General features: G+C 43.3%; 1 protein-coding gene across 4 annotated transcripts in view; it reads left to right on the top strand.

Annotated features, from left to right (window-relative positions):
* The window catches only part of ZFAND4 (zinc finger AN1-type containing 4), a 42,065-nt gene extending 20,259 nt beyond the window's left edge, over positions 1 to 21,806 (top strand). For 2 of the 4 annotated variants that reach the window (XM_048855986.2, XM_048855989.2), the window contains exons 6-10: positions 6,267 to 6,414; positions 7,208 to 8,389; positions 9,022 to 9,076; positions 14,682 to 14,799; positions 19,157 to 21,806. In XM_048855986.2, coding sequence (XP_048711943.1) covers positions 6,267 to 6,414; positions 7,208 to 8,389; positions 9,022 to 9,076; positions 14,682 to 14,799; positions 19,157 to 19,292 — 1,639 coding nt within the window. In that variant the 3' untranslated portion in view covers positions 19,293 to 21,806. The other 2 variants (XM_048855987.2, XM_075130726.1) reach the window with 2 other exon arrangements.
* Positions 21,807 to 25,982: the final 4,176 nt, after the last annotated feature.

Here is a 25,982-nt window from a genome sequence, read left to right as displayed (position 1 = left end):
CCCCTGTTGTTTTCCAACTGTTTGTCCCCTTTCCTCCCTGCCTAGGTCTCTATAACATCGGACCAGTGGGTCCTCAGCACAGTAAAGGGGGATATACCCTCCAGTTTATTTTTATTCCACCTTTCCTCCCCGTCCCTCTTCAGGGAACCTTCTCATGAGCATCTGCTCACTCAGGAGGTGCAGGGCCTTCTGCAGGTGGGAGCCATGGAGGAAGTCCCTCTGCACTTGAGAGGGAAAGAGTTTTACTCTTTTTTTTTTTTTTTTATCCTAAAAGCCAAGGTGAGTCTACACTCTATCCTCGACCTGTAGAGCCTCTACCAGTATCTCAAGAAGTTGAAGTTCTGCATGGTCTCCTTGGCCTCCATCATTCCTTCCCTGGATCCGGGAGACTGGTACACTGCCCTCAATCTGAAAGACACTTACTTTCACATCGATATTTCATGGACACACACAGTTACTACGTTTCGTAGTTGGGACTGCCCACTACCAATTCGCAGTGCTCCTTTTTGGCCTAACTATGGTGCCATGGGTGTTTACGAAATGCATTTCGGTGGTGACAGCCTACTTCAGATGTTAGGGTATCCATATCTATCCATAAATCAACGACTGGCTCATCAAGGGCTGCTCCAGGGTCCAGGTCCAGTGCAGCGTCGATACATTGCAAGCCACTTGTCAAGCTCTGTTGATAAACGAACAAAAATTAATGTTGATCCCGGTCAAATGGATAGAGTTTATCGGCATGGTGCTCGACTCTACCTGAGCCAGAGCGTTCCTGCCAGAGACCAGGTTCAGGGCAATGTCAGATCTGATTGCCAGTGTTAGAGAGCTTATTCCTTCACTCTCCCACTTCCCTGGTCCTTCTCGCATGAACAGAGAGCAACAATGTCCGAAGGTGCAAACAATTCGATGTTTATTGGGGTGAACTTCCAACAAGCTTAAATCCAAGTTCCTTTTTCCTTATTTTCGAATTCCAACTTACTTCCTGTTTGCCCCTAATTTATATAGTAATATTCTTAGCTATACCTTAACCAATCCTTCTGAAATTTACCTAACCAATCCTAACATATTGTAACACGATTAGCTAACCAATTATATCCCCCCACCTTAGTTTACACCCAGCAAAATTAATTATACAGCAGACAGAAACAATCACAGAACTAGACAGAGACCATGCAAATAAACAAAAGTGCTAAAGGAGTTCGCGGATGTGACTGCAGAGCCATTGGCCATTTTCTTTGAAAACTCATGGCGATCGGGGGAAGTCCTGGACGACTGGAAAAAGGCTAATGTACTGCCCATCTTTAAAAAAGGGAAGAAGGAGGATACTGGAAACTACAGGCCAGTCAGCCTCACCTTAGTCCCTGGAAAAATCATGGAACAGGTCCTCAAGGAATCAATTCTGAAGCACTTGGAGGAGAGGAAAGTGATCAGGAACAGTCAGCATGGATTCACCAAGGGCAAGTCATGCCTGACTAATCTAATTGCCTTCTGTGACGAGATAACTGGCTCTGTGGATGAAGGGAAAGCAGTGGACGTGTTGTTCCTTGATTTTAGCAAAGCTTTTGACACTGTCTCCCACAGTATTCTTGCCAGCAAGTTAAAGTAGTATGGGCTGGATGAGTGGACTATAAGGTGGATAGAAAGCTGGCTAGATTGTCGGGCTCAACGGGTAGTGATCAATGGCTTCATGCCTAGTTGGCAGCCGGTATCAAGTGGAGTGCCCGAAGGGTCGGTCCTGGGGCTGGTTTTGTTCAATATCTTCATAAATGATCTAGAGGATGGTGTGGATTGCACCTTCAGCAAGTTTGCAGATGACACTAAACTGGGAGGAGAGGTAGATACGCTGGAGGGTAGAGATACAGAGGGACCTAGACAAATTGGAGGATTGGGCCCAAAGAAATCTGATGAGGTTCAACAAGGACAAGTGCAGAGTCCTGCACTTAGGACAGAAGAATCCCATGCACCGCTACAGACTAGGGACCAAATGGCTCGGCAGCAGTTCTGCAGAAAAGGACCTCGGGGTTACAGTGGACGAGAAGCTGGATATGTGTCAACAGTGTGCCCTTCTTGCCAAGAAGACCAATGGCATTTTGGGCTGTATAAGTAGGGGCATTGCCAGCAGATCGAGGGACGTGATCGTTCCCCTCTATTCGACATTGGTGAGGCCTCATCTGGAGTACTCTGTCCAGTTTTGGGCCCCACACTGCAAGAAGGATGTGGAAAAATTGGGAAGAGTCCAGCGGAGGGCAACAAAAATGACTTTCTGGCCGGGTGGTGCAGGGGTTGACGGGCAACACTGCCTCCATGTTCTATGTCAACAGACAGAGCTTGATTGTCAGCTCTGTGCCAGAAGGTCCTCCATCTGTGGGACTTCCGCATCCGGCATGCGATCCACTTGGAAGCCTTGTACCTCCCCGGCGTCAGGAACATACTGGTGGATTGCCTCAGCAGGTCCTTCTCTCATCACAAGTGGTCCCTTCACTTGGAGGTTTTCAGAGTGCTCTTCTAGAAGTGGGGAGCTCCCTGAGTGGACTTGTTCATCACCAGACAGAACAGAGCGTCATCAGTTTTGTTCTCTCCAAGGCCTCAGCAGAGGCTCACTTATCTGATGCCTTTCTCCTGTCATGGGTAGGAGACCTGATGTATGTCTCCCCGCCAGTTCCGCTCATCAGCAAAGTCCTCCTAAAGATCAAGAGGGACAAGGCATGGTCATTATGATCACCCCAGCATGGCCTCCCCAGCATTGGTTCGGCATGCTCAATCACTTGGCCATAGCAACCCCGTGGCCACTTCCCAGCTGCCCGGACCTCCTCTTACAGGATCATGGTCGACTCCTGCACCTGAACTGAACCTCTCCAACTCACCGCTTGGATGCTGTGTGGCTGAATCCAGAGGAACAAGCCTACTGTAGTCAAGTACTGCAGGCGGTCTTGGAGAGCAGAAAGCCCTCCTCTGGAGCAACTTGCCTGGCAAAGTGGAAGCGTTTCTCCTGCGGGGCGTTGGGGCGGAATATCTCCCCAATCCAGTTGTCTCTGCAGTCCATCCTGGATTACCTGCTTCACTTGAAGCCCCAAGGTCTCTCCTTCTCTTTAATCAAGGTGCACCTGACTGCCATATCGGCCTTGCATCCAGGGTAGATTGGTGTTCTTGCATGAGATGTTGATCAGGTTTCTGAAAGGCCTTAAAAGACACTTTCCACTGGTCCGGGACCCAGTTCCCCAGTGGGACCTCAACCTGGTCCTCTCTTGGCTCACAGGTCCACCCTTTGAGCCTATGGCTTCTTGTTCCCTTTCCCACTTGTTGTGGAAGGTTGAATTCCTTGTAGCTATTACCTTGGCGAGACGTGTCTCCAAAATTAAAGCCTTCACTTTGGAGCCCCCATACATGATATTCTACAAGGACCACGTCCAGCTGTGGCCCCATCCAGCCTTCCTGCCAAAAGTGGTGTCACGCTTCCATGTCAACCAGGATATCTTCCTCCTGGTGTTCCGTTCAAAGCCTCCCGTGACCAATGAGGAGAGGCGGCTGCACACTCTAGATGTCAGGCGTGCCCTGGCGTTGTACCTGGAGTGCACCAAGCCCTTCCGCAGATTGACCCAGCTCTTTATTGCAATAGCTGATAGGATGAAGGGTCTTCCGGTGTCCTCTCAGAGGATTTTGAATTGGATCACCGCCTGCATCCGTATTTGTTACAAGTTGGCGCAGGTTGTGCCTTCACTGGTAGTGAAGGCTCACTTGACATGGGCTCGGGCGTACCTATCCAGGACAACTGCAGGCCAATGTGGTCTTCAGTACTCACATTCATGGTGCATTACGCTATCACCCAGCAAGCCAGAGATGATGCTGGATTTGGCAGAGCTGTACTGCAATCGACACGTCCATGAACTCTGAACCCCCCTTCGATGATACTGCTTGGGAGTCAATGGAATGGACATGAGCAACACATCTCGAAGAACAACAGTTCTGAAAGGTAAACATCTTTTTCTAAATGAGTTTAAACTTTTTTGGGGGGAGGGGGCAATCTATCAGCCTCCATTGATTCAGCCAACAGTTAGAAGTGGAATCACTACATGCCCAGCCAGAGCTTTCACCCCCCACCGCACCCTCAACCCTCTATCCTAGCCCTGAGCCCCTCCAATACCACAAACCCCTCATCTCCAGTCCCAGCCAGAGCCCTCATCCTCCAGCACTCCAACCCTCTGCCTTATCCCTGAGCTTCTCCAACACCCCAAACCCCCCATACCCAGCCCCAGACAGAGCCCTCACCTCCTACACCCCTAATCTTGCCCTGAGCCCCTCCCACACCCCAAACCCCTCATCTCCAGACAGACCCTAACTGTCTGCCCCAACCCTGAGCCCCGTCATCCCCAGCCCCACGCCGTAGCCCTGAGCCCCCTCCCACACCCCAAACCTCTCCTCCCCAGAGCAATTGATGCTGCCTGGGGCTGGTTTGGATTATGTGGCCTGTCCTTCTGGACCATTTTATCCCACCCTTACATTAAAGGTAAAAGTTAGCACCTGCTATTATCTTTATGTTGAAGAGGAAGGTTGCTAAAGTCTTGGTGTAGCCCTCATTCACCACGCCTGGGGCCCGTCGGATTGGGGGCTTATTCAAACCCTACTTCAGGTAAGGATGAATTTTACAGCATGGAACTCATGAAGACTGATACTTAAAAGGACCCAGTCCGCTTGAAATCCATTAATTCAAACAAATTACTTAGAGGTAGTTTCAGGTACTTTCTCTCCCCAAATTCCCATCACAATTTGTGGTTTTCCAGACACTTTCCTCTTTTTAAAAAATGCCCCCCCCCCCACCCTCACCCCCACCCCCCTCCCAGTGGCTGGTGTGAGACCTGTTCAAACAGGAAAACCTACTACAGGAAAAGCAGTGAAAGAGACATGCTGTCAATTGCACAATGTAAAAAGCGGGGGAGGGTGGGGAGAGCTCTCAATTCTTTTGTTGTAGTTCTCGTAGGCCTTGCTTAGAACAGTTGTAGGTGAACAACAGGCAGACAGAAGTGACTTTTTTTAGTTATTTGCAAGGTTGAGAGGCTGGAAGGGTTCTTTAATGCATAATCTTTACTAGTAAAGGTATCAAATGTTTGTGGTTTCTCTCTACACACAGCTGTTCAGTTTCTAGTGCAGAAATACATGACTGTTACTCATATTCTAATTTAGGATTTGCCTTCTTATTCTTCCAAGAACTGTCCTTGATCTGTGCCTAGAGAGTCAACACAAATACTGGTTCTTCATTTAAGTGGAGCAGACTGACTCTGTAAACCATGGAAGATGACCGCTTTAATTTGTGATCATATGATTTAGACATATCTGGCTCGCGCAAATATAAAATTTGGCATGCTTTGTTATAATTATACCTGTTGGACCAGCGATAACTACTTCCTGGCTGTTATTCTTTCCATCTCTCTCTTGGAGAGAAAATACTTCCATTAAACTTGATAAGACACTTGTATGAATCAAAACCTATAAGCTTTTTAGTGTTCCCAGTGTATCACAGTTAAATGTTAGATGTATATTAATAGAATAATGCTTGCTAGAGGGAAAACAATCAGGTATAAGATTTAAAACAGATTGAGGTCCATATTCTACTTCCATTCTGTGTATTTGAGAAGATGGTGTGATGTTACATTATTTCCGGTGATCAGTCACATTGATTGGCAGGCAAGACATATTTTGTCTTGTTAGGTTGAGTGGTATTAGTGTTTCCTTTTTCCAAATGAGATTCTTTAGAACCCTAACTGATCCTATTTGTTTTTCATTTTAAAAAACAGACATATATTGTCAAATCCACATGGGTGACCCCTCCATTTCCATTTTTTGTGAAAGCACCCCTTGGGGTGGGTAGAAATTTGGACTTCCCTCCATGACAGTGTCTGGTTAATGGGAAAACTGATCAGCCTGTTGTCTGAGTCACACAATTTAACAGCTTTGGCCATGCCAGCAGGAGACGCTAATGGAACTGGATGTTGACTTTTAGGGGAAAATATATAGTGCGGTGCAAAACAACTGCATACAGTACAACAATTTCCCAGTAGCTTGCCTATATTCTAATCTCATTATCATTTCATGGTGTGAACATCCCATTTAAGGAATTCTTGTTTTCACCTAAGAAAATTACTTTTGAAATATTCTTTCATACAGTTCATATAATGCTTTGACAAACAGACAGCTGGACTACTGGCTTTGACTTTCTAGTTGTGTGTGTGTGTACTCTACATTGATAGTTTTTGTTTTCTTTCTCTTTTCAGTGGTGGTTCAGTTTATAACTTATATGCAGATGATGACGAAGAATCAGAGGCATCTCCTTCTGGCCAACAGATTATTGAGAACTCGATTACTATGAATAAAATGAAGCTGCTGAAGGCAAAGATGGAGAACATGAATCTCAGTAAAAAGGTGAGGCTGTGATCTTAATACCCCAACGATAAAATGGTTCATGCCTTCCCAGTGCAGGTCTTTCTAGAGTGCTGATTAAATACATTCTGGTTGTGCTCTTGGATAATGTAGACATAAAGGGCATGTCTTTTATGCAAATAATAGTTTAATCTGGACCCACTGCCTCCGCGTTCAAAGAATTCAGTGCTGTATCATGGATTGTATCACCTTTCAGTGCTTCACTGACATAAGGCTATTTAATACTTAAGTTTGCTGTTTTGTAGTAATGCTATAGTGTTTATAAGTACAGTCAATAAGCAAGTGGTGTCAGTCCCAGGATATGCGACACACAAGGTGGGTGAGGTAATATCTTTTATTGGACCAGCTTCCGTTGGTGGATTGGACAAGCTTTTGAGCTACACATGTGTAGCTTGAAAACTTGTCCTTCCACCAACAGAAAAGTTGATCCAATAAAAGATATTACCTCACCCACTTTTCTTAATCAGTAAGCGAGATAATTAGCTGCTGGAAAGTATTCATGCCTTTTTAATTAGCAAGAGTATGAACAAGAGACTGAGGCACTAGGCTGGGTTCAGTTCCCACCTCTGCAGTAGAACTTAGGTAAGTCACTTTAGTCTCTGTGCATCAGTCTCCTGTCTGTAAAACAGGAATGAGAGTACTTCCTTTATCTTCTGTGCAGGATCAATCTCTTGCTATGTGTACATACAGCCCCTAGTACAATGGGGACCTAGTCTAAGTTGGATTCTCTAGATGCTACTGTAACACAATTAATGTCTTTTTTCCTTTGAAATAGCCTAAGAAGACTGTCAAGGTGAAACCTCGTCCACCTATGACTCCTCGACCGTCTAGCAGTTCAGCAGCAGCTGCTCGTCACCGGTTTTTAAGAGTACTCCCCCACATTGGACAGTCCTGCCTACCTCCTCCTGGGAATTCGTATCCCTCGGAGTCTTCCCAGAATGCACTTTCAGCTTTGGCTACTTTGGCCACTGCTGGTAGAACAATGCCATCCATTACTAGTGACTTTCTTAAGGAAGATGACAATTGGGAGAGCACCTCCCGGTCTCAGTCAGTTAATAGCATTCGACTACCACCGAAAATATCTCGTGTCGAACTAGAAAATGCAAAACTTTCTACAAATAACTTCCTTCCCCCTGTCCCATCGCTACCTACAAATTCCAAAAAAGCTTTAGAAAATGTGACATCCACAAATGAGAACGATCCTGTCTTGAATCCACATCTAACAAACGTAGAACTGTGTGCAACAGAAGACAAGCTTCTACCTGAAACAGATGCTTTTGCTTTGTTAGCAGAAGCAAACACTGCTGAACAGTATAGTGAGTTATATGGAATAGGGAAGCTAAACCCTGAGCTTGGACTGTCTGAGGGGGGTGAGGAATCTAAGGCTGTAGAACAGCATAGCAAACCCATTACAAACATCTTGAGCGCTACAACAATGGAGGCTGGGCTTCTCAACACTCGTGAACTAAGTCCTCCGAAGAACACACTCTTGTCACCTCTTCGATATTCAGCCCAAATGGCACATCACAGTTCTCTGAAACCACAGACACAACCCAAATGCTTTGAGGTCAGTAACTTGAGACCTGCTGCCTCCCCAAATCTGCTCCGATCTTTGGAGGTCCGTAATTTGGCAGACTCCTCTTTTCCAAGGACTACAAGATTTCGTGGTGTGAAGGTAGACTCGCCTGGCAAAAGACCTGATATCATTTCTAAAATAGAGGCTAGGGACATCACAGAGGTGGCAAACAAGGCATCCAAAGAACCTGTGGGTTCTGTAAATAACTTAGAATTTCTAGCTTCGCTGGCCCGAAGCACAAGCAGGGAAAGTTTACAGAATTCCTGCGGGACAGGCAGGTTTCGGACTTCTGGTATTGCACTACCTACGAACCTCCAGCGTTTTCAGGAAGAAAGCTTTAGGAAAGCCTCTCCCCCAGATGAAGCTGCTGAATACTTCCTAGTAAGTACCAGTATTGCCTGAACAATTGGGGTTTTCCTGTACAGTAGTCTCTAGTAAAGACTGCCAAAAAATGCCTGTTTTTCAAGCTGGGGAACTATAAATCTCATCTCACGCCATCAATAGTTCAAACAGACGGTTTTTTAGATTTCTTTGGCACCTTGATTGTATGTTTAGCTAATGGGTTTCTAGAGGCAATTTCCCCACAGATGTACAGTAATGTTAAAGTACTTTTGGTTCAGAATGTAAACTCCTTTACTACTTGTAACTCTGTTGGCTAAATACTGTGTGTGTAGAAATGTCATTTAGCTCCTCCAGCTATTCATTAATTGTGAGCCATTTTAAAGGCTACCTTATAACTGCCACTGTACGTGCCTAACCACAGACCCTTAATATGCTGTACCACATTTCTAATATGCTATATAAAGTATGGAAAGACCATTAAAATCAGTCATTTTTAAACAAGGTTTGTTCCAGTTAACTTGAACTTCATATACAAAATACTTCTCATAGCTCTCTTCATACGTATATTGACTGATACAACATGAGCTTCAGACAAGCTGATATGAAATTGCTTAATCTTTTATTTGTCTACCATCTGTCAGTAATTCCACTTAAAATATGCTTGTTTTTAGTCTGCCCATGGGCTTGGAATGAATGGAAATGTTGCAGCTTCAGGGAAAAGAGTAGGTAAGTAATGTGAATTTGTTTAAAGAGCTGAAGTTGACTGTTTGATAACTGGGAAGAGACTTAAACACAGAGCAAGAATTATACCTTTGGGTAGGGCATAAAGCTTTGAAACACTTTCTCTGTACTGGATTTTTACAGAATGGATTAAACCTGAATGTTTTGAGTTGTGCTTTCATACATGGATCTCATTCTGACCTTGGGTAGAATTTGGGACCCAGGAGAGTATTGCTGGCTCTGTCACTGCCCTGTTGGATGACCTTGGGCAAGCCACTTCCCTCTCCGTGCCTCAGTTTCCCCATCAGTAAAATGGGGGTAATGATACTGCCCTTCTTTTTAAAGCACTTTCCATCAGCGCTATATAAGAGCGTGGACGTGGTGGTGTAGCTGTGTTTTAGCTGCATTATTTTTGTTCACTGAGAGCCCAAGAGTGTTCTTCATCATTCACAAAAATACACACGTTCTCTGCACTGAGGTTTATAATGTAAAGGGGATGATCCTGCAAACAATTATTTACCTATTAAAGTCAGTGGGACTACTCACATAGTGAAGAGTTTCAGAGTAGCAGCCGTGTTAGTCTGTATCTGTAAAATGAAAAGGAGTACTTGTGGCACCTTAGAGACTAACAAATTTATTAGAGCATAAGCTTTCGTGAGCTACAGCTCACTTCATCGGTTGCATCCACTGTAGCTCACGAAAGCTATGCTCTAAATTTGTTAGTCTCTAAGGTGCCACGAGTACTCCTTTTCTTTTCACATAGTGAAGTTACTCTTACATGTGCAGGACTGGGTCCTGAAAGACCTTGCAATAGGAAACATGGAGCAGGTGAGGGCAGGGTGGGAGTTGAGGGTTACAGGTAAGGTCCTGAGTTTGGTTTATTATTAGAGCACACTACTTGTGTTAGTGGGGAGTTGTGAATGTGCAATATCTACTAAAAATCAAGTCACATGTTTAATGCCTAGATGTGGATTTAGGTGCCCGACTTTGGGGATCCAAGCTCAAATCTTGATCTATATTCTAATTTAATAAAATAAGCTCTTACCTGTTGCTGCCATCTTGTTCCTGTACGCTTCCTAATGCCTAGCTGCCATGTTTTCCTTGCCAATACACCCTTTTCTTAGGGCAGGTCTACAGTTAAAATGCTGCAGCGGTGCCACTAAAGCACTTCAGTGAAGACGCTACTAGGCTGACAGGAGAGCTTCTCCCGTTGACATAATTCGTCCACCTTCCCAAGAGGTGGTAGCCATGTTGACGGGAGAAGTATAATGCTGACTACACCGGGGGTTAGGTTGGTATAACTACGTTGCTCGGGGGTATGGCTCTTTCACACCCCGAGCGACATGGTTAAACCAATGTAAGTTTGTAGTGTAGACCTGGTCTTAAAAAAATTGCCTGTTTGCTTTGTTTCATCCCACTTTTTTTTTGTTTTTACAAAACTCTTACCATTGTTCATTAAGATTTGTTTATTGCAGTATTTTGTATTTCAGTTGTAGCCTGCTTTCTACTTAACACTGCCAATAATTTATATAATGTGTTTGCCTAAAGATAGTTTTAACATTAATAGCTTAGTTGATGCACACTTCATTTAGAGTTATATACTCTTAAGAATTTCAAGTGAGCAGGACAGATTTTAATGCACTGTACTTGTAAATGCTTCAGACCTTTTACATAGGTATACTGTCTTGTACATGCATGTACAATTGTAGGTATTGTGGTAAGATCTTAGTATTCAGAATATCATTGTAACTTGCAAGTGTTTTATATTTGGATATCCAACAACATTAGATATCCTTTAAGGGGAGTATTTATCTCTGGACAAGTTCTCATGAATAACATACTTATTTTTGGTTCCATTTTGAATATTAGTATGTTTTGATAATCTGACTGTTAAACGGTCATTGGTGTGTGATTAAAACTCAGTTGTATGTAAGCAGATGTTTCTCTGAACAATTTTTGTAGTTCCATTGTTAGAGAACAAGAACAGTATGCACCTAGCCTAGTTCAGTGTATGGAAGTAGCTCTGCCATATGAAACAAGTCTAGCTATTTGTTAGGGACAGAGGTAGAAGGATACTGCTACTAGCTACTGTTGCTTTAAGCAATGATTGCTCCAGCACGTGGCCTGATAAGACCTCACCAGATCTTTTGTCTCTGTGAACCTTTTTCCTTAAAGAGTCAGTTATGCATCTCAGGGAGTGTGTTGCAGAGTAAACCCTGTAATGATGAATACCATTCTTTCTCACAGTCCTGGAGATAAGCTTCTTGCTTATATTTAATTCCTTATTCAAGGAAAGTATCAATGTGTTCATTTTGTCTTCAGATTAACTTTAATAGTTATTTTTGTGTTGGCTCAGTAAACTCAAGGGTTTTTTCATCTTTTTAAAACTCTTAAACCTTTCTCACTAGCAGGTGCCTGGGAAGGCCTCGACTGGCTTCAAGCCTTGCATAGCTTTCTAGTGCAGGCAAGACCTCTTAGGTAGTTAGGACTGTTGCTTTGGGGTTGGATAGAATATCTCTAGTTTTTCTAACTTTCAGAGCCTGCAGGCAATCCCTAAACCTGCAGGCAAATCCAAGGAACTCACTCCCAATAGCAGTGACTCCTTTTACTTAGGAGTTAAGAAATCAGTTGAGCATGATTGACTCTTTTTTCCTTCTTTGCTTCACACCCTTCACAGTTGTCCTATGGTCTTTTCCTCCACCTAGCATGACTTTGGAAAAAGTGATGAGCAATAAGATCTAAAATATATTTGTGATGAATCAACTAGATCTTGTTCCTCACAAGGGAATCCTATTACTTTCACGGTGACAACTGCAGAAGACCAATGGGCAGAGGCAGTGGACTCTGTCTTCTTTCCACTGCTGGTATCATTGTTGGTTAATCCAAAGCTACATTAATGTCAGTCTGTGTCCTTAGCACCAATCTCCAGTCTAAAGGGAGTACGTGTGCGCTATAGTGGTACTCACCAGGGTCAAGGAAGCTATTGCTTATGTAGTCCACTCCAAAAAGTGAGTTGGGAGTGAGTGTTTTGTAGGACTTGGTACTATTTTCTTTCCTTCTCCTCTGCGATCGTGTACAGCCGATAAGGGTAAGTGGGATATTAAGGTTTCTCCTCCTTCTGGACTTACTACATGGCTGTACATACATGCTTGCCATAGCGCTTGCATTGTCAAAACTTGTTTGTTCTTTTTTGTTGCTCCACTCTTGGTGCTGTTATCTGTGCGGAACAATGTATTTGACTGGAAGGGCCTTACAAATAAAATCTATCAGGTTTTCTTTAGTTGGAGGAGGGGTATATGGTAGACTTTGTACATGTAGGTCATATAACTTTGTAAGAACATTAGCTGACTCTGTTACTCTTGGAACATCCATCATATGAGATATGTATATTGTATTGTAATCTCCAGCTATTATTGGTTGCCAAGTAGCTTGACTTCTGGTATGTTTGTCTTTTTAACTCTGCAAACAATCTTGTTTGCAAACTGCTTGGGTATATTTAATAGGCTCTTACACAGTGTTCTCCTTCATCTGCTTTGAAGCATTTTGAGTGGTTCAAAGTGGCAGCATTTGAATAATCAGATGAAATGCAATTGAATGCACTTGGAAGATCAGATCTAAGCAGTCTTAACAGAGACTGGCAGGGTCAAATTTATTACCAGGCATTTATTTTTCAAGCATCTGTGGCAAAGCATGGTGAACCAGATTCTCAGGAGGTATAAACTAGCAACACGGTCTTAAATAGAGCTATGCCAATTTACACCAGCAGAGGGTCTAGCCTGGTGCACGATATGCCAGTGGTTTTCAGCCTGTGGTCCGTGGACCCCTGCGGGTTTGCAGACACACTCAGATTTCCAAAGGGGTCCGCACCTCCATTCGAAATTTTGTAGGGGTCTGCAAATGAAAAAAGGTTGAAAACCACTGTTATGCCAACAAACAGCATGTCTTGCAAACAGTTCCAGACATCTGAGAAGAAGAGAGGCTGGTGTTGCACTGGGCAGAGCCTTGGGAGATTTCCTAGGAAACGAATTGCTAATGGTCTCCTGCAGTGTGCTGAAAACTTCACTCTTCAGTGGCTGATGTTACAGTAAATTTGTCAGCCAGGTGAATCGCCTTGGAAAGAGCAAGACAGTATTGAAAACAGCAGTTCCCAAACTGTACTCTGCAAATCACTAGTGGTCTGTGGAGGGCTGGCTAGTCACATGGTGTTGGCTTCTCTTATTTCCAGCTCCCGTAACACATTAAAGACAGCTAACAATGAGCTAAAACCCAATATTATTTTTCCACGTAAGCAATTGCTGTACGAGCAGCAAAGATATTATTTGATTGCAGATGGAAGGGCATTTGTCCATGAGGCAGTCTCTTTTTTGGGGAGTTATTGGGGCAGTTCTCTGGCCTGTGCTATAGAGGAGGTCAGACTAGATGATCACAGTGGCCCTTCTGGCCTTGGGATCTATGAATTTGTGTGGTCCACAGTAGGAAAAATACTTTTAAACCCACCCTGTTGTATAAACCCTTAATCCTATATATACTGTTCTCAACACCATTCCCAAACTGGGCTAACTGAAACCCCCTGGTAAGTGTCTGGGGACAAAACCGGCTCCCCAAAATGGCTCCAGTAAATTGAGCACAGTTTTAGAGGATGAAACTGATGGTGTGAACTAGCTAGATCTAGAAATAAGTCTTCCATGCCAAGCAGCCATAGCTTCAGTGGGACAAACTCAGCCCTTGTGTAAGCAGGTACAACTCCCAGTCACGCACTGGGAGCTGTCAGTTTAGCTTAGGGCTGAATTTGGTCTGCTGCCAGTTACATCTGTACAGGACTGGCTATTGGAAACTAAGATGTGCCGTACATAAAGTACTTGTGTACTGATGGCTTGTGCTGTGAGCATCCAAATACTATGGTGATCAGTGCAGTAGAAATGCATTTATAATCCTCTGTATAGGTTGGTATTTTCCTCTCCTGATTGCTAACCATCACTTGCCACATAGCATCATACAGTAGGTGTGCATGGACAAGGTGACTGACTAAAGTGTTGAAATCTCTGGTGAAGGGGAAAATGAGTGTCTTGTTGTTTCATGTCTTCTTTTTCCTGTTAACTTGCAATATGCATGAAAAACTTTAAAATGTTAACTTAACATAGCCAGATACCTGTTATACTGTGATATTTAAAGGGCAAACATCTCTGAGTTTGCTTGCTGCTGCATATGCTCTATACTGGGTACATCCTAACAGTCCACTGATTCCACTGGAAAGTCACCAGTGGTCAAGGCATTCTGTTCCAATCACAAAATAAAAACACACACAGTGCAGCAGGGAGACAGGCTTGGAGCTGCACTGCTTGGTTCTGCCCTTCATTAAGGTAAACTTTAGACCAGTCGCATAACCTCTCTTGTATGTCAGGACCCACAGCCTACTTCCACTTTCCTAAGATGCTGTGAGGCTTAACTGATGCTTGTAAAATAGACTGGGAGCCCCCTTTGAAAGGTGCTATGTAAGGGCAAAATATGTTCTCTGGCTGTGGGAGTAGTTGAATATCATCTCCTGAAATACAAGTGTTTAACAGCAAATGTAACTATACAATATGTTCATTACGTGTTTTACCTTTGAAAGCAGGTGAAGCAACCCATCTCCCACCTGTGAATGGTTCAATGCAAACAAAAAAGAAAACTACAAAGCACTGCTTTCTCTGTGGCAAGAAAACTGGATTGGCAACCAGCTATGAATGCAGGTAGGCTGAGTATATAACAAATGGTTAAAATGTATGGCTGTGATCAGACAAAAAGGGTGGGGGGTGTAGGTGTGGGTGGGTGTGTTCTGGAAGGTACAGTAATTCTAAAGGTTGGTAAACCACAAGGCAACTAGTGTTCAGAACAAGTTGAGAGAATTGTTCATGACTTTAACTTTTCCTCAACTGTGAGAAATGAGGTTCAAATAGAGAATGTATTCTCTGTTCTCGGGGGTATCCATCCTGTGCCCTTGCAGTCAACAGGTCTGGGCTCACAGGAGACTTTGGGTCGCTAGGTGTAGCCAAGAGAGCATGATGGTGGGGAGAATACAAACTAGTGTGGGAAGAACTCGTCTAAGATTCCATCATCAGTGAGAGAAACTTAAGAACATACATTTGTAGCAACTTGGAGAATACGCTGCTTTGGTTGGTACTTCTGTGTAAATCTGCCATTGACTTCAAAGTTGTATGCAGTGGTGTTGTAACTGTGTCAGTCCCAGGATTTCCAGAGACAAGTTGGGGAGGTGATATCTTTTATTGGTGTTTATCCCGTTGGTGACAGGAACAAGCTTTTGAGCTTACACAGAACTCTTCTTCCGTTCGCTTGAAGAGCTCAAGAAGACCTCTGTGTAAGCTCGAAAGCTTCATTCTCTCACCATCAGAAGTTGGTCCAATAAAAGATATTACCTCCCCAACTTGTGTGTCTGATTGACTTCTAGGGTTACATTCGACCCTGGGGTAAGCCAAAACGACTAGCTAGCAACACCTCTTTATTACTTTGTATTCAGCAACGTACTGGTTTTAAATGTGGTCTATTTTGTGTAAAACGGCAGTCGCTGCTGAACACTCTTCGATTTATCCTGTTTTTAATTACCTTTCATAAAGTCAGACAATCTAAAGGTGGGGAAAGATAAACCACTAAAGTTTAAAATGGTTGATGGGAATCTTTGTTTGTTTTGTGTGATCTAAACATACTGAGGAAAAAAGAAAAATGTGTTAAACTATTCCCTCTCAAAGCAAATAAATTTTATCATTAACCCCACGTGCTAAATCAAAGCAAATCGATATGGTCAAGGTGATAATGGTGCATTTCACAAAAAAAGAAAGGGGGCAATTAGCAGAAGAAAATGTCAAAAAGTCAGTACTAGAACTAACGATGTTAGTTTCTGAGGCAACTTCCTCATAATGTAAAAATCAGGACGTGCCAAAAGAGCATTGGTGTAATCCAAATCATAAAAATAAGCTACCTTATCTATGAGCCATTATTTGACTGGGTTTCTCTGCGTTGTTTCCATTCCAAGTAAGAAAGATTGGAAGGCAAATGAGCCTGGGTGGCCTTAGCCATGTCAGTAAAGATATGGATGTTTGTCTTCAGATAAAATTTTACTACTTTTCATCCACGTATCTTGCATTCAGTTGTGCTCTCTCAAATCAGGTTTCATATTAAACAGTTAAAGCATCCAGAGAATTTAAGAAATTGACAGTAAATCCAAATAAACCTTCACTGTGTGTCGAGGGAGAAATACTGGCATATAGATCTTGAGTCATTTTCCCAAGGTGTGATCCCCCCCGTATTAGAGTTGTCCTGTATTAGGTCTTCTAAAAGAATTTTAACTTTGAGAACCACTGTTTTCGGTAGTTAAACTTTTTTTTTTTGCAGACTATTTGAAAATTGCTGAGGGTCTCAGCAGACCACTTAATGATCTTTCCAAATGTTGTTTGTACCAATAGCTAACTATTGTAAAGCGCTTTGGATAAAAGCGCTATATATTTTAAAAAAAAACCCTTAATAATAATTTTTTTTTGTTCTACAAATAGAAGCACACAACTCGTATTTTAATGTCAGTAGTCTTACCTTTCTAATGTGATGGATGTGCCCGCTCTTCCCCGCTGTGGCAGCCCCCGAGCTGGGGCTGGGAAGGAGGGGGGTCTCTCCCCCGCCACAGAGCTGAGGCTGGGAAGCCGGGCCATCTCTCCCTGGCAGCCACAGCCCGGGAGCTGGGGAAAGTCGCCTCATTCTCTGGTCGCCACAGCCCTGCGCGTCCCAAATTTCCCCCATGCTCTCTTCTCACCCCACTGCCCCCTCCCACCTACACACTATTCCCCACAAGGCCACCACCTCACCTTACATGTGCATCTTCTCCAGGGTCCAGGCACCTAATTAGGGGAGCCGCGCCTGCACAGCTCCGCTAATTAGGTGGGTGGCCTTCATTTTGTTGTGTGTGGCCGCCCAGGTGCGCACTTTAGAGGGAACTATCTGGATTACCTGAATCAAACTCGCGGACCACAGTTTGAGAACCTCTGCCCTAATACAATGATAGCATCTCAATTTTTGGCTTCCCCACCTCCATTCTGTCTTCCCTTTAAGAAGTTCTGTTAGCCAAAATATCAAAAATGGGTCCAGGAGAATCTGTTCTTTAGATTTTAGTTCCTGAGTAGCGTTGAGTTATCTTAAGAGAAACCTTAGGAAACACCTGAACCAGATTGGGCTAAAGTAAGGGTATGTCTACACCACAGAGACTATGCCAGCATAGCTGGAGTGCCATAGGTATGCCAGCATAATCCCATAGTGTAGCTGCAGCCTGCCCTGACAAAAGGGTTTTTTCCATCCGTGTAGGAACACCAGCTCCCTGCACAACAATAGTGAGGTCCATGGAAACATGTTTCTGTCAGCATAGCTGTGCCTACAGTGGGGATTGGGTCAGCAAAGCTAGATCCCTCAGGGGTGTGGATTTTTCACTTAACTTTTGTCAATGAGGCAGACAGTCTCCGTTGCAGCTGCTGGCACTGGGGACTGTCGGAAGGATGAGGCACTGCCTCCTGACTGATTCTCTAAAGCCTGTTGGTTTTGTAAAGATTTTAGAAGTTACACATTTCTGTATTGAGGGAATATCTTGAGATTCCTGTGGAATTAGATTAAGTGGTCTGCTTGAGCCTGAAAATGTAATAGGGTCTGCCACTCCTGAGACCCTAAAAAGATCCAGATGTTCCTCTGTTAGAACAGAATGACAACCAGGTAAGGAATGTAATTGTACAAGAGAACTTCCAGTTATAGACCTTGGGAATTGACCTAAAAATCAGTATAAAATTCTACAGGAACATTGGACAAAGAACCCAGAAAACTAAATAGAGTAGGCATATAGCCTAATCAGGTCTTAAAGCTGAACACATTACTATCAGACGCAAACTCAGAAACCTCCTGAAATAAGTACTTATGACTTGACATTCGTTTTGACAGTCTGTTACACTCCCACTGCCTTGGCAAAGGGCCACAAGCTGTGGCTGGGGAGAGCTTATGTCAGGGTGTGTCTTTCTTGCAATAGTTAGCTTGAGTTAGCACACTCAAATTACTGCACTTGAGCTAGACTAATTTGAGTGAGAGGGATCATGCCTCAACTATATATACCTGAGCTGCACAGAGTGATTTGACTGGCTGCTGCTGAGTTGTAATTCATGTTGTTGCTTCCTCACTGCATTGCTAGCTCAAGCATCAGCATCACTTGAGCTTCAACCCACCCACCCCTGATGGGCTAGTTACAGCATGCTGACTTTACTCAAACTAGAGATTTGTGTGTGTGGCCGGGAGTCAAGTGAAGGTAATGCTCACGTTCCAACCCAAGCTAACTGCCATGGAGACAGACCCTTAGTCCTTTTTCCCAAGCAGCAGACTGCAGTGTGCCCTTTTTCCTTTTGTCATGCTAGGAATTTTAGCTAGTGAAGCTGTCAAATTCTAAGGCAAAACCATTCCCTTCTCTTAACTTGTATCTGCTGCTGCTATCCGGGGAGAGGCAAAGTTCGTCTCGTGTAGCAGAATTGTAGTTGTGCCTCCATGTTCATCCCAGCCTGGGATGGAGTAATATTTGTGGCTGGATTTTAAGAGGTAAATAATGGTCGGTTGATTTCCCTGCCCCCGGCTCATGGAGTACCTGTCTAGTGATCTGGGTTCACTGAAAGAAAGGGGCACTGTGTCAAAGCAGAAACTAGCACTGTTGGGCTGAGCCTGTGTCCAGTCTTCAGAGAAGAACACAGTGAAGCCCTGTGTTAGCTGAAGGCATTTGATAAGATGATCGAATTCCTGCATTTCACCTGCGCACATTCTGGGATGGTTCTATAAAGCTGGAATGATTGGAGTTAAGTGCCAGAGCAATGCTGGGTACCTTTCTGCCCGCTCATACCCAAAGCAGTCTTTTCCTTGTCTCCCCATGGAAGAGAGCTGCAGTGGTGACCCAGTAACAGGGGTTGGGGGGAGCAGTAACTCCAAAAAGGAAGGAAGGGCAAGGCAAAGGGCATCTTCTGAGTGTCACAGAGAAACAGGCTCTTGGAAGGTGAGTCCTAACGTTTCATGTTCTTCATTCTTCAGATGTGGAAACAACTTCTGTGCAACTCATCGCTATGCAGAGACTCACACCTGCACCTACGATTACAAGAGTGCGGGGCGGAGGTACTTGCAGGAAACTAATCCCGTCGTTAGTGCACCAAAGCTTCCCAAAATCTAACCATGGTTGTGCTGCATGTGGCTGTGCTGCCGTGGCGGAATTGTATTACATTGAGAGAAGCAGCATTTGCTTCGACTGCATTTATTTTGCCCTGCTCCATATCTAAAGATTTGCCAAGTAACAAAAGCACATGAGGATGCATCTGGTTGAAGAATAATGTGAACACTACTGTAGCTGACACCTTTATTCTTTAGTGAATCAAAAGTTTAAAAAGTAGTTTTTAAAAACGTACACTATGATTTTAACTGTTCTTGCACGTCTTGTGTTAAGTGTTTTATATCTGAAAATGCTATTTCACTAGACAAGTCTTTAAAAGATGCACTTTACTAAGTTTCATATTTACTGTATAACCAGACTTGAGGGGGTGCTGTAATGAGGGTGTCATGTAATGTCTCTGTACTCTACCTTGTGTTTTGTCCATTGTGTGGTATCTTAAGTTATTTCACTAGGAAGTCTCCCCCTTACTTCGAACCACCTGTCCAGAGCTTCAAAGAGTGTGGTACTTTCTGCACTTCTGTTCCGTTCAGATTGGCATTCATATACTGTGTATCCATTCTGCAAATAACATATCATGGTAATCACACTATTTCTTAAAATACTACTCTTTATATGGCAGTTTTTTTTAAACAGAAAATTCCCTTTGTTGCCATTAAATACAAGGAACAACTTATTTTAACTTTTTTTGTAATCCTAGATTTTTTAAAACTTCACAACTTGGTTTGTTAAGATGTTGAGTGCTGTTACCAGAAGAAATTCTAATAAATATTAAATTTTATTCTGGTTTGCATGCGCTTATCATAAGCTCAGTACTAACTTTTAATATTTTACAGGGTGCTGGAAGTGAAGGGAGCGTTCTCAGAAGCTTACAGCATTGCCCTAACTCTGTTCTCATTGAAATCAGTGGTAAAACTCACCTTTAGTGGGAATAGCTAGGCCAAAATTGAGCATCTTGGAAGTCTCTCTGTCTTGCAAACAAGCCAGTCAAACCAAGCAAATCTAGGTGCTACCAGACTTCAGCAGATGTTTAACACGCCAGGCAATATTGTTGGCAGCCTTTACCACCTTGTACCAACATCGCACTGGGCGGTTGGGTACCTGTAGGGGAGACCTCCAAGGAACACAGAGGTGCTGCAGAAAGTAGTGTTAGAGCACCACCTACTGAAACCATTTCTCCTTCTACTCATTAAGTATTAAAACATCCCGGTCTGGTACTGGGGCACTATGCTATTAGAGGAGCCTTATTATGAATATGTTTTAAAACTGCACTCCCAGTCATGTCTGGCCATTACAATGTCATGGCACTTCTGAAGACGTAGGGTGTTCAACAGACATGCAGTCAAGTTCTGACTTGGATAACTTGTCCACTCTCTTGTCTTCTAAATTCCCTCACTGACTAATTGGGTATGGTATCCTTCACTTCCTAAACGGTTGTGTACTGTTACTGCTGAGAGTGGTATTTCAATGGTGACTAAAACTGAATCCACGCAAAACAGTGTGTTCCTGGTAGGAAGAGGGAAACAGTTGAAGAGCTCGCTTTCTCTGTAACATTCCCCTTTATTGAGGGCACTTGCAGCCTCCAGGTCCTTTAGGATACCTAAATAGCAATGGCTATTTAAAAAGAAAAAAGCGCTCAATCCCATTTATGGTTGTTCAGAAGGCCACAGTTGGGGTGACGGCACAGATCTGGCCATAGGACCCATGCATTTGACACCTCAAGGCTCAGTTATGGCCACACTCAGGTAAAAGCTCCAACTAGTATGAAAGACAGCTGCCCCCTTCATAGCAACACTAGTCACTGTGAACACATCACCTTGATGCTCTGCCCTTTCCATTAAATACAGACGCCAAGGTCTGCCCTAATATTAAAAACTCTTTAATATTTCAGTACACATCAACATGGCATGGAAGGCTTCTGCTAGGGATTGTGCTCTTGGTCTTTTGAACTTTAAATTTTCTACTGAAAGGCATTGTAATCAAAATAATAAAATCCAGGAAAAAGCTAAGTGATCACATCAGGAAATGCCCACATTAAGTTCGCATCTGCAACTGTCGCTCTTCCCCTTTGTGCCTGTGCATCATGCTAGTCTTAATTGCATGATCTCGCTGTTTAGCAAATATAGTACAACATTTTCCTGATTTACATACTTCTAGTAATTTTTTTCCATTCTTGTATCTTTATTGATGTAGGTTTCTTGTACAATAAGTTTTAAGTTCTCCTTATTGTGAGCACTCTTTTGTATACACCCTTTTCAACCAGCAGCATAGCCTTAAGTGCAATTAGCAGATAAAACAGTTAATTACAAAACTAATTTTCCATATTCCTCCTGTGTTAGAATGTATGATGGAGTGTTTACCGTGTAAACTTTCATATAAGTGACTTGCACTTTACTACACAGAGTAGTAGACGGTGCTCCACAATGCTGCACATCTGTTGTAGAGAAATGTTTAGCTTTTGTATTTGAGTCTATTTGATCATGTAATTAGATTGTACTATAAAGCATTTACACAATGGCAGTTTCAAGGTGACCTTGGTTTGTGCCCCTCCCCCTCTATTTTTTTATTTTTGCCTGCTTTAGTTTTTACCTAAGAACTATGAGGAATGCCAACGCTGCTCTCTTGCTGGAGATGGCCATGGTAAAAACTAGTCTATCCCTATCTCACTTTCCATCCCTTGGGATGGAATTGCTCTGTCTCCTGCCGCCACAGGCTTCCATAGTAGACAAGACTTGAATTGTTAATGTAAAACACACATACACAGAGAAACCTTTCCAACCTCCTTTATCCACGGTGAAGAATCAAAGGGTTTGTTTCCTTACCTGGCATTCTCAACCCTCAGAACGGAGAGTGCTGACTGCTGTGGACGTGACTTAGACCTGCTTGTGCCATGACGAGTGAGGCAGTTTAGATGCTTGCTGGGCCATCTTACACCGACATCGATTGAGATTCTGAATTGTGCTAAAGTTTGAAGGGAAAATTGTAGGGAAGCAGAGGAGACTCAGCTGATCAGAGGAGGAGGTTTTTCTGGCTGAGGGAGCTGATTGCATGCACTGGCACAGATGAGTGAGCCTGCACCAACTCGGATTACTGCAGTTCAGTTTCAGGGTGAGTTATGCGAATTGTTGCCTCCAATAATTGCATGAAGCCCTTGTGTATGGATGTAAGGTGCTCTTTCACTGGCTGGAATGTGGGCAGCAGGGACACAAGGAATGCAACTTCTCTAGTGTTGTCAAAGGGCTAATTTAAAGACAGTCACAGAAATCAAAAACGTGACAGAAGTCAGTGTAACCTGTTTCACAAAGAGGCGAACTTAGGCAGTGTCTTGCGAAATGAGTGCCCTGCGGGAGGGAACCACTGGGATCTATTGGTGATAGAATTTGTTTCTGGTGCAGAATTATAACTCTTCACTTTTTACAATGGAAAATTCTCTTAGCTGCAGCCCCTTGCTTCAGTTTCTAGAATATGTTTGACACCAGTTATGCGGTGTTGAGTAAACCTGAATCCCAGGAAAGAATGTTCATTTGGCAGGACTCAAAGGGTTGATTGCATGCATCTCTTTGAGTGATGTGTATCTCTAAAGCGTAAATTGTAGCACTGTTTGCTCAGTGCTGAACTGTAGAAGTGAAAGTCTGTGCACGTTTCTATACAGCCAGTCGGGGGTACTTAAGGTACCCATTGCACTAGAAAAGGTGTAACTGCTTGTCCGATAATGTGGCTTGTGCTTGGTGCTTAATTTGTGACGGGCTTTCCAGGGTTGAGCCCAGCAGTTCAGAGTCCTGGCACCTCTGGGCTTGCTGCGTCGGTTATGAAAGTAAAAAAAAAAAAAAATTGGCTGCAGCCCTGGCAGCTAATTGCTTGAACCCCGACAGCTCTTTCATTACAAATTAAGCACTGTTTGTACTACAACAGCCAAGCACTGAGTATTTTCCTATCCTGGGCCTGTGGGAAATCATCTAGATGGTTGTGTGACAGCAAAGGCCGCTAGATGTCAGTGATGTCACCGACATGAGAGCAGATGGAGGGATAAACTAGAGCAAAGTGCACCCTCCAGACATTGCAGATTGGTCTGTTCCTAGCAGTGCTTGCGCTGTTGCTGTTATGTATGGCCTGACTTAAGGCTAGTGGCTTTGCTGTTCTGCACCACCTCAGCAGAGAAGTGCAGATTCCTTTACTCGTATTCCAGCCTTATTAACAAAGGTAGCCCACTGCTCCATTTTCAGAGAGCAGATCTTCATTGTGCTCCTTCATTCCTCTGCTTACTATAGGGTGTGATCTATCTTTTCCTTTTGGTGGAAGACTCATGGGATCTCAGGCAGGATATCCCCTCTGTACTAGAGTTCTTCCACAGTGGGTTCAACAAAGGGTTCTCCACTAGCTTTCTGTGGGTCTAGCCCTCTCCTGTCAACCTCCACCGTTGTCCGTAGGAGTGTTCCTGTGAAGTCCTACCAGTAACCAGTTTTCTTAAAGTGTTCTCTTACCTTAGCACCCCACCCTTGCGAAGTATCTTGGCAGTCTAGCTAAATGGATATTTGGATAGAGATAAGTGTTCAATTCTCAGCTTGTGCAATCTCCTACTGGAAATGTGGTCTCACTTAATAAGAGGTATGGAAGGTATGGTAAAATTATTAGCATCAAATATCAGAGGGGTAGCCATGTTAGGCTGTATCCACAAAAACTGAGGAGTCTGGTGGCACCTTAAAGACTAACAGATTTATTTGGGCATAAGCTTTCGTGGGTAAAAAACTCACTTCAGATGCATCTGAAGAAATTTTTTATCTACAAAAGCTTATGCCCAAATAAATCTGTTAGTCTTTAAGGTGCCACCGGACTCCTCAAAATTATTAGCATCAGTCAGTAGAAGTGAATCTCCTGGTTTGTTGGTTCCCTGAGTAGTGCCCTAAACCAAAACATATTTTGATGTGGGAGTGCTTTAGCAGGAGGAGGAGGAGGATCCATTTGTTTGTGGCCCATCTGGAGTTTGCCTTTTGTGTGAAATTGCTGAAATGAGACAGCAGGGAGTGGTGCATATGCACTGCTAGGGAGGAGGTTTGCATGCTGCCAATAATGAGCTATACACTACATCTAGGAAATGGTGGTTTTTGACCGCTTATAAATTGGTCAGATCTGAACAGATGTACATGAAGCCAGCAAAAGGCACCTCCCTGACATCAGAACAATTCCTCTGCCAAATTTCGAAGTCCTTCTACAAACTGTGCAGGTGTGAGAGTTTCTTAAAAAAAACAAAATGGTTGCAGGAATTTTTTATAATGGAAAGTGATAGGCTGCCTTAATATGAGTTGCTTCTACTCACCATCTAACAACCATTAGTATTACAATGCTGCCCAGCACTTCCATTGCTCTAGGTGCTGTATAAGCACACACGAGAGACACTCCCTGCCCCAAAGAGTTTACAATCTAAACAGACAAGATAAAGGAAATATTGTTATCCCCATTTTATAGCTGGAGAACAGGTTAATTTTGCATGGAGGCTTCCTTAACTTTATATGGAGACTAGCAGAGCTGGGAATTGAGGCCAGATCACCCAAATCTACTTCAGTGCCTTTTAATCACAATATTCTCCTTATTCCTGTCCTCCTGGTGAAAGGAAAAAGTTATACCACGAGCTAACAGCCGAAGTTGAAAGTAGACTAATTCAGACTGGAAGTAAGGCATAAATTGTAAATGGGGAGAGTAATTAATCATTGGAACCATTTACAACAGGTTGTGGTTGATTATTTATTACTGACAATTATTAAATCAAGACTGGATGTTTTTTCTAAAAGATCCACAGATTGAGGCCAGAAGAGACAGTTGTGATCAGATAGTCTGACCTGCTGCATAACACAGGCTAGAGATCTCACCCCAAATAATTCCTAGAGCAGATCTTTTAGAAAAACACGTCCCTTCTGGACTTGGAATCTATGAAGCTATGATGTTACGACTAAAGGAGCTTTACAATGAAAGGAAAATATTTTAAAATATACTCCTGGGCCACCTTTCAAATCTATTTTCTAATCCTCTCCTTAAGACAGGCCTCAGCATTGCACTATTACACACCATTGCATTGGGATTATACACTCGAATCACAACTGCACACAATGAATACTTGATGTAATTAGATGCTCTGCATAGAATCAGAAATTTAAAACAATACCTAATCACCAAAACAGTTTGAACTGATTGGAATTTGATTAAGGGGATTAATGGGTTGGAAGCTAGATGCAAAGGTGACTAAAAGGAAGAATCCAGGGTTTCAAACATCCTTTTTTTTTTTCCTGCCCCCCCCCCCCTTTTTAAACAAAACACCATGATTTTAGAATAAAGGGGCAATTCTTCCTTGTTCCCCTCCACAAAACACATGCACATGTGCTCAGGCTGTCTTTATTCTTTTTAACTGCTTTTGAAATTGTTTGATGAAAAAGTGGATCTTAACTTTATTTTAAATGGACCCAGTCTAGGCTTCCAAGTCAAATACTCACTGGAACTCCTCATTGTAATGCCTCAAGTACAGTGATCTTATTTGGGCTACACTATTTGCGAAACCCCATTGTGTGATCACTGCTGTGCAAGATATAGGGGAGTCATAAAATATTATTGGGAACAGCAGGATAGTCTCGAGATGGAGGCACAGGACTGAGAACTGGGTTGTCTTCTCAGCCTTACCATCACCTTGGGAAACTTATCTCCATAGGG

This window comes from Caretta caretta, chromosome 7, assembly GCF_965140235.1.
Source record: "Caretta caretta isolate rCarCar2 chromosome 7, rCarCar1.hap1, whole genome shotgun sequence".
Lineage (NCBI taxonomy): Eukaryota > Metazoa > Chordata > Testudines > Cheloniidae > Caretta > Caretta caretta.
Note: the sequence above shows the minus strand (reverse complement) of the source record. Positions and strands in the feature narration are given on the sequence as shown.